This window comes from Charadrius vociferus, unplaced genomic scaffold (assembly GCF_000708025.1).
Source record: "Charadrius vociferus isolate BGI_N301 unplaced genomic scaffold, ASM70802v2 scaffold129, whole genome shotgun sequence".
Taxonomy (NCBI): Eukaryota; Metazoa; Chordata; class Aves; order Charadriiformes; family Charadriidae; genus Charadrius; species Charadrius vociferus.
In genome coordinates, this window is record NW_009661374.1 from 2,580,181 (window position 1) to 2,589,627 (window position 9,447).

Below are 9,447 nucleotides of genomic sequence, written 5' to 3' on the forward strand. Positions count from 1 at the left end.
TCCTGAAAATGGAATCCAGTCCTCCAAAGGGAAAAGACTTCTTCCAGACCAACATTTCACCAGTTACTCCAGAAAAAGACTTGGATGATTTGCATAAGAACTATAGCCCGGAGAGGTGTTTCTTCCCTCGTGTTGTCTACCCCATTCGACCTCACATTCCAGAAGACTATCTGAAAGCTTCCTTAGCATATGGGATGGACAGACCCAGCTACATTACTCACTCGCCCATCCAGACGTCTACTACACCGAGTCCTTCCGGGAGGAGCAGCCCAGACCAAAGTTTAAAAAGTTCAAGCCCTCACAGCAGTCCAGGGGTCACGGTTTCACCTCTGGCACCTACTTCCCAAGAGCACAGAGAGCCGTACTCTTACTTGAACGGATCATATGGCTCAGAAGGATTGGGGTCTTATCCTGGATATGCACCCCCTGGCCACCTCCCACCTGCCTTTCTATCGTCCTATAACCCCCACTACCCCAAATTCCTGTTACCTCCATTCAATATGAGCTGTAATAACCTGAGCGCTTTGAACAATATCAATGGCATCAACAATTTCAATCTCTTCCCAAGGATGTATCCTCTTTATGGCAACCTGCTCAGCGGAGGTAGCCTTTCCCACCACATGTTGAACCCCACCACGCTCCCCAGTTCGTTGCCCAGTGAAGGAGGCCGTCGATTGCTGCAGCCTGATCATCCGAGAGACTTCCTCATACCAGCACCTAACAGTGCCTTCTCTATCACGGGCGCTGCTGCCAGCATGAAGGACAAGCCATGCAGCCCCACCAGCGGGTCACCCACAGCTGGTACAGCAGCCAGTTCAGAACACATAATGCAACCTAAACCTACCTCAGTGGTGTTGGCTGCCACCGGCGGTGAAGAAGCCATGAATCTCATTAAAAGTAAGAGGAATGTGACCGGTTACAAAACCCTCCCATACCCACTGAAGAAGCAGAACGGGAAGATCAAGTATGAATGCAACGTTTGCTCCAAGACCTTTGGTCAGCTCTCCAATCTGAAGGTAGGCAGTGGAGAATAAGACAGGAGCCTTGGCAGGCTCTGGTTTCTCCCTCTAGGTTATTAGCAAAAGGAGGGACAAGGCATCCATTGCTGGTTAGGCTCTTTATCAGTCTCGGTTGAATACAGCACCCCCAGCAAGAAAGCACAGTTGTAAAGACTGTGTTTTAATACCGATGCCACCGAATTAACTAGATAACATTGTATTTTGGTAATGGGAGTCTTCCGCTAACTTTAGGAAACATCTGAAAGTACTTTTGTTACTGTACTGGAAACTGCGAATTGTTAATTGCTTTGTTTCTCCCTAGGTGCACCTCCGAGTACACAGCGGAGAGAGACCATTTAAATGCCAGACTTGCAATAAAGGCTTCACACAGCTGGCTCACCTCCAGAAGCACTATCTGGTACACACAGGAGAAAAACCCCACGAGTGTCAGGTATGTAACGCACCACAGAGACAGCTTCCCTTGGAGGCCGCAGGCATGGCAGGGCTGTGCACACCCCATACGGTGTGCAGGGAGGGCCGTGCAACAAACCCGCAGCTGCTGAGGACTGGAGTCCATATCACAATCGTTGCCAGCCCTGGCGCAGCAGCGACTGTGAGACAGCGGGGTTGCCTTTAGCCTGCTAGAGCAACATCTGTCTGATACAGTTTTGCCATCGGCCATACTCGAAATACTATTCAGCGATATTTAAATAAAAAAGGTGGGGATTTTTTTCCCTTTGTGAGAAAGCGTGAAGATATAAAAAGCTGCTGCTTCATCCCGCCGTCTCCTCCTAGGTGTCTGTGATTTAAACCATAAAATCCCCTCCCACTCATTCACTGTTTCTCTGCCACCCCCCACATTAGGTTTGTCACAAGCGCCTCAGCAGCACCAGCAATCTCAAAATCCACCGGCTCCACTCTGGAGAGAAGCCTTACCAGTGCAAGCTCTGCCCGGCCAAATTCACCCAGTTTGTGCACCTGAAGCTGCACAAGCGTCTCCACACCCGGGAACGTCCCCATAAATGCATCCACTGCCACAAGAGCTACATTCACCTCTGCAGCCTCCAGGTCCACCTGAAGGGCAACTGCCCCGTCGCCCCTGCCTCCGGCCTCTCCATGGAGGACCTGAATCGAATCAACGAGGAGATCGAGAAGTTCGACATCAGTGACAATGCTGACAAGTTGGAAGAAGTGGAGGACAATATCGACTTAACATCGATCGTGGAGAAGGATATACTGACCATACTCAGGAGGGAAATGGAAGGAGCTAATCTGAAAGTGTCTCTACAGAGGAACCTGGGAAATGGACTTATCTCCTCAGGATGCAACCTTTACGAGTCGTCAGATATGTCAATTATGAAGTTGCCTCACGGTCACCCACTACCTCTGTTACCTGTAAAGGTCAAGCAAGAAACAGTTGAACCAATGGACCCTTAAGACTTTTTGGCAAAGTGATTTTTTTTTTATTTATGACTTGGCAAGTCAGGGTGCCTGTAGCAGTTGCTTGTACATAGTTTCGATGCTGCAAAGCAATCTTGGCTTACAGTAGTTTCCCTACGCTCTCCAGCTGAAAGAAGGAACTCCAAAGTTACTGTTTTCTCAGGGCATAAAAAGGGGCAAAGGACTGTGCATTGCCTCGCCAGTTACTAAAAGACAATCATCTATCCATAATTATTTTTTCAATGATAGTACTTCATAATTTATTATGCAATTAATCATTCTAAAAGCAATAATTAGGAAAATGTTTACAATGACTGGAAAATTCATTGTAATTTTTACTTTAAATGTTTTTTATTTTTCGTTTTATGGCCATTCTTTGTAGATACTTTTTTCTGCACATCTGTTTTAAGAACCTAAGATTGGGGTTTCAGTAAATGTGTTTTATGTACCAATGTCTTTTAAACAAATGTGGTTTTTCGTATTGCCAAAGTTGAACATTTGACATACAGAATCCTAGGTCCGTTGGTTTGAAAAGAAAATAAATGCTGTGCTCTTTTATGTGCAAATCACCCCACTGGGAATTGAAAATGAAAAAAAAACCAACAACCCCGAGGAGCAGCGAGCAGGGGAAGAAACTGCTCCCTCTGCCTCTCTGAGGACAGGAGAGAGCTGCTTCTACCTGCAGCTCTACCCGGGCCAGATGTGGCACAGCAGACACCTACCTGCCATGGACAATACCACAGGTTCTTTAGAAAACAGCTATGGCCCCACAAATTGTCAGGTAACCTTATGACCAAAGGAATGCATCAGCTTAAAGTGGCTCTTCCAAAATAAAATCTTACATTCTTTTGTTTCCAAAAAAAGCCGTTTGAAAGCAAACACACAAATATTCTTAATATTCTGCCTGAAAGGAGGTTTTTGGCAGACTTCTTTCTTCTCCTTTTTTTTTTTTTTTTTTTTTTTGGCCAGAGCCTTCCAGGGATAAAAAAAAAAAAAAAGATGGTCAGATCAGATGTGAAAGGAGGGGTTCAGTTTTACTTGTATTTTCCTCTCCCACTTTGCCTGGGTAGAAGTGGGGAACAAAGTCCTTTCCTGGCACATACATTTTTTTTCTTCCTTCCTGTACGAGTCAGATTTTTCTCAGTATTTGTGTTTGTACATTTTGTGGTTAATTTAATTAAAGAAAAAAGGGCATTGCAAAGTTGTTGAACAACAATTACCTCAGTGCTTGTGTCCAGTGGTGCAGACAATGCTGTTTTATCTAAATGCTTTGCTACTTTAGAGAAGAAACCAAAATGTGCACAGGGAAAGATAGAATGCACGTCCTTTTATCTTTTTGTTTTGCTAAGCCCAAAGATGATATGGTGACGTTTGAGGTGTAGCAAAGAATACATGTATATTTATAGATATATTTATACCACTATACTATATATGTATATGTATATATATTTATACCACTTAAGTTGTGAGCCAAACCATGTAATAAAACCTATTTTTCATCTAAGTGTGAAAATCAAATGTTATCCAGTTTTGCATATTACCAATGACCTCAAAACCAGAAGGTTGTACTAAGGCATTTATCTATCCCTTGCCAGTACGCACGCCCAGCTGGCCAGGTGAAGCCTGGACTTGCAAACGCCCGATGGGAACAATGTCACCCACACGTGGCGTCTCAGCAAATTCGGTGGGAACGACCCTGTTTGCAGGACGGGGCGGGGTCGTCGGTCCTCTGCTCTCCCGGCCCTGCGGACAGGGGAAGGAGGCGGGTGGTCAGTGAACAAACGGCCAGAAAATGTAACCGAAAGAACTTGAAAAGAAGCCAAATAGGAGCCGTGCGTGGTGTGTTCACCAAACACAGTGATGGGCAGGATGGAAGTTAGTTGGGATGAGCCCCTCGTCTCGTTTTACCCTGCCAGTAACGAGTTGCACGGTCAACGCGCATAAATATAAGTAGCATTATTACACACCTCCCTTCCACGTATATCTTTTTGTCTGGTTACATTCTTACAAATTTTAAAATAGCCCACTTCAGCAATCCGGCATTCGGTGAGCTTTTTTTTCAGCAAACTTCGTTTTAATGCCTTCTGTTAAAAAATAAATGATCCTGAAATACAAGTCTCTCAACACAGCTTTTGAAGGACTACAGTTCATTACATTTCCGCTCCTGCAAATTGTGAGGCTGACATCTTTTAAATGTAGCAATAGTTCATAAATATAGTACTTACTTGTAGGATAAACCAAAGTATCACTACTCTGTCACTGGACACACACTTTTCCTATTATTTGCCTGTAGTGCTTTCTTGTATTTGATACAAATTTTACAAGAATTTATATGCATCAGCTTTAAGAATTGTTACTTCTCTTTACTGTTTCCCCTTTCCCTTAGAAGTTTTACATGTGAATGTAGCAACAATCAACAGTGTTTTGGGGTTTTTTTTGTCTCTCTTAAGAAAGACTCTGACCAAAGTTAACAGGCTTTTTACTTTGCTAGAACAACAAACTATCATATGTTTACGTATTGGTTTACATCATTATTTATGTGCAAATTGTCAAATGTAAATTAAATATAAGTGTTCATTGCTTTACTGATGCTTCCCTTGTCTTCAATCTCTCTGCACTGACTGCGGGCGCAGCCTGGTTGCAGGGTGCTGTCCCCCCCGGTGCTACATCGAGGGCTGTGATGTCCCCAGCGATGCTGACTTCTGCCTTTGTGGGCTCTGATTTTCCGTGATTGAACATGGCAAACAGCAATGCCAGAGCTGAATGCTCTGGCTTTGTTAATCCTGGCGTGCTCGTCAGTTTTAGCCAATACCTGAAAAAAAAAAAAAAACAGAAAAAAAGGATTTTTTAAAAAAAAAACACAAGAATTTTCAGTGTTTCGATGGAAATACTTGAATGCTATCTGCCTTGCAGATATGTGACCAGGCTTCTCATTTACATATTTCCAAATGATTGTAATTTCTGGCCTGAAACCCTAACCACGGGGACCACAATGACACACTCAAAATGTCAGCGTGAGACCACTTAGTCCTGTGTCAACGTGGTGGGAACTGCATTCAAAACAAACTGTGGATCTGTTTTCGCTGCTCGCAAACGAGACGCGAATGCGAACTAAAGCCAGGAGAAGCTCCGAGTGTCCGTTCCCCCACCACCACCTCGGCCAAAAAGTAACAACAGGCCAGGATGCCCCAGAAAAGCTAATTCAACATTTGCTACTTCCATCATTTACCGTGAGATCTAAACCAGAGGGGCCATGTGCTGCCCGGCCCTACCTGAACGTTAAAGAAATAATGGTCCTGCTCATATTGAGACACTCAGCACCGTATGATGTTTTAAAAGTATTTCACTGTCCTCTTAAAAAATTCATTTAAACATCTGTCTCAAGAATTTGAAATACTGCCAACACTGAACTGTGGAGTTAAGAAAACCAGAGCACTGTTGTCATAAACGTGCCAAATGCAGCATGTTATATTCCTATAGTCGACAGAGCTATTGCTGTAATAATTTTTTTTTAAAAAAAAACATAGGATAACCGTTGCCGCCATAAATCATACTTCATTACTTGGCAAAGCGTTACGTTGCGCTGGAGAGTTATGTCCTGGGGACACTTGTAAGCTTTAGAAGATGTTTAATAAAACACATTACATAAAAAGACAATGCACGTTATAGATCACAGCCTCGCGAGGCCGAGCCCGGCAGCTGCTGCACTGGTTTCTGGCAGCCCCCGAAGCCGGCTGGAAGCTGCTGAAGGGCTGGATTGCCACCAGAAATACAGCGGGTTTCAGCCATGCCAACATCACCACCACCAGGTCAGCTAACTGTGACAGCCTTAGCAAGGTGCTGGGCCAGGGAGGGGGGGCGAGGCTCATCGTTTTGGGTGCTGCCATAAACTGCAGCCCTGCAAGGCCCCGTGGCCCCAGTGCCAAGCCATGGGCTGCCTGCGGGCAGGCAGGCTCCGTGCCCACCTTGCTGCCCTCGGCGTGAAAACGTTGGGGGGAACCCAAGCGTGATGGGGCCTGGAAGGCGACGTGGCCTTTCCTTCCACGGCTTTTGCCAGCTGAGCTGCATTGGCCACGGGATGGGGGCGAATTACAGCTGAGCTGAAAGACCCAAACACAGATTGACTGAAAGAGGATCCTGAGCTTCTGGCTGGTTTATGAAGCCTGGTGGCTCTCAGCTGGGGGAGACACCGCTAATTCCCAGCGCGGGCAATTACGACCTGGAGGTTAAAACCTAAAAACGTGACTCACTGAGGGGGTATGAGCCCTTCCGGTTCAAATCAGCGGCTGCCGGCGCATGGCTGTGTCCCAACACGTGCTGGGACCGTGCTCTGTGCAGGATACAACCCAAAACCTTTGCTGTCGTTGAGGCATTGCATTAGAGCGAGGGAAATAGTTGTGGCTGTAATTAAAGGCAGCCAGGAAACACTTGGCTAATTACTGTGTGAGCTGAGGCTGAGTGGATGCGGTGAGGCTGAGGAATGTGCCTGTCACCAGGCAGGTATCTACAAAACACAAGCAGTCATAGGATCACAGAATTGTCTAGGTTGGAAGGGACCTTTAAGATCATCGAGTCCAACCATCAGCCTAACACTGCCAAAACCACCACTAAACCACGTCCCTCAGCACCACGTACGTCTACCTGGCTTTTAAATGCCTCCAGGGATGGTGATTCAACCACTTCCCTGGGCAGCCTGTTCCAACGCTTGACAACCCTTTCTGTGAAGAAGTTTTTCCTAATGTCATGGTGGCTGAAGAAAAAACTTAGTGATAGCATCAAGGTAGCTGCCTCAGCACCGAGACAGAGGTCTCCCTCCTCTGCGCAAGGTCGAGGCAGGCTGGCAGGGAAAAGGCCTGGGCTGGTATGGGGGGCAGGGAGGCACAGATGGAAATTTTGGTGACTTCGGCACTAACCAGTCCTGCCTGAACAGCAGGAAAACATGACTTTTTGTCAAAGATGCGACGCTTCCTGAAAACATGGGGGGTTAATTTTTCATCAAAGGGGCCATCCTGCTACCAGCACGGCTGCTGCCGTTCCTGTTCTCACGAGGAGCACAGGGAAGTGCTGGCAAATGGCACACTTGCAAACCCATCGAGGCCACGTTTGCACCAACTGCAGCCAACGGCAGAAGGCTTGAGAGGCTCCAACGTGCTGCGTGACTCTGCTTTCCCTCATTTTTAAAAGACGATAGAGGTTGGGGGAGATTTCCCAACGATTCACAGTGGTGGCCAAAGGGGAGAGGAGCCCCCACTGCCTTGGTGCCTGCTTTGGGTGCAAAGTTGTATTCTTGTCCCCTGCTAGAGGGGTCAGGTGTCGATTTCTGAGAGGCACCTGCAAGCAGACATCCCCTTCTGCTTCAAAGCCAAGCCTCCTCACCTCCGCCATGACAGCCTGCAGCTTGCCACAAGTGGAATGGCGCTCCGTGCAGGAAAAAACCCGCGCAGGGAAGATTAGATGCTGCCTTCCACCTCCAGGCACCACTTCTGCAAACTTCAGCCTCCACAAGCTCAACTGGAAAGGCTCCTGAGACACAGCCTGGGCTCCTGAAGTGTTGGCTCTCATCCCGTGCTGACGTTGTCCTACCATTCGCTGCAAAATGCTCCCCGGCACCCCCTCCCAGGGCAGGGTGATGTAGCCCCACGCACCAGCCAAAGCCCAGCGCCTGAACATCTGTCTCCTGCCACTTCAGACAGACCGGCCGCCACCAGAGGTAAGCTGGGACCCCGAGCAGAAGGCCAGCAGCAGGGCAAGGAGCTGCCATCACTGGGTGGGTGGCACACACCCCTGGGTGCAGACCCTCCCCAGCAGGGACCCCCCGCAGCTGGCAGGGTGGAAACTCCAGTGCAGGGCATGTGTGAACTTCTGCTCCTTTTTTGATGCCAGGGCTCGGGGCAGAAACCTGTCCCCAAAGCACTGGGGCGGGCGGCACTGGTGTGTGCGTTGGGCAGAGGCCTCTAAAAAGGGATGCCGGGCCCTCCAGGAAAGGGAGATGGGCACTTGGAGTTCTCCCTGCCCTGCCAGCTGGTGGCCAGGCACCTTGGTGGTGCAGTAGCCCTTCCCTTCTCCTCCCCAGCCATGCGCGCGGGGAGATGGTTGGGATGCCAAACCACTTAGGTAGGTGTGACCAAATAGCCCTATTGAAGGGAGCCAAACCAGTATGACTTCCTTATTGTGCAACGATTAATAAAGGCCTTCAGCTCTTCTTTTTTTTCCCCATTAATTGTGAATAGGCAAGTCCTTGATCATTTCCTTATCCAAGAACCGAGTGAGATTCCTTACAGCATTCCTGGCCCAAAGTGGCTGGACTGCGCTGGGAGGAGAAGCGATTCCTGCAGTATTGAAACCATGCGCAGCAAAATCAAAGGCTGAAAACCTCTTTCCCAGTTCCGCCGTGCTGAGCACCCAGCTGCCACAACGTGACACTGGGCTTAGGGTTAGGGAGACCCCAACATTCCTGCCTTTACCAGTTGAGTTTTACGTGGTGAATCCGAACTTAAATGAGCAAAGCGGAGGGTAGGTTTTGGGCAGGAAAAGGAGGGTGGCAGGCAGCAGTCTGTACGGGATTTTTTGGATATTATAGCTTCGGTTCTCAGCTTCCCTATGGCAAAACTTTCTGCGTGAGGACTGTCCCTCTATGAGACAGAGGAAAAGTTTGCTTTCCCCCATCCTTGGTCTACCTTGCGTATTCAGATGGCCCTTTTTTTTTTTTTTAAAGGACAGGTATCTTTACAGACAAGATCCGCTCTCCTTGTCAGCGTCAAACCCCTGTGCAGAAATTCTTTACTAAGCGGGGAAGGTTTGGTTTCCTCTGGCTGCACTGGGGCCATGTCCCCAGGTGGGGACCCAGTTAACCAGGCTGGGTGGCGTCCCCGAGAGGTCTCGCTTTACTCACAACCAAGTCATGAAAAAAACAAGAGTTAAAAATGTTGTAGAAACTGCAACCAGGTGTGAAAAGGAGCAAGGATACATGAAAAGTGAAAATTTGCCTTTTTAATAAGCCGTTACAGGT

At 47.6% G+C, this 9,447-nt stretch overlaps 1 protein-coding gene across 1 annotated transcript in view; it reads left to right on the forward strand.

Annotated features, from left to right (window-relative positions):
* The window catches only part of PRDM1 (PR domain containing 1, with ZNF domain), a 20,889-nt gene extending 18,350 nt beyond the window's left edge, over positions 1-2,539 (forward strand). Inside the window, 3 exon segments of the mRNA XM_009893844.1 lie at positions 1-1,016; positions 1,321-1,449; positions 1,863-2,539. Coding sequence (XP_009892146.1) covers positions 1-1,016; positions 1,321-1,449; positions 1,863-2,435 — 1,718 coding nt within the window. The 3' untranslated portion in view covers positions 2,436-2,539.
* Positions 2,540-9,447: the final 6,908 nt, after the last annotated feature.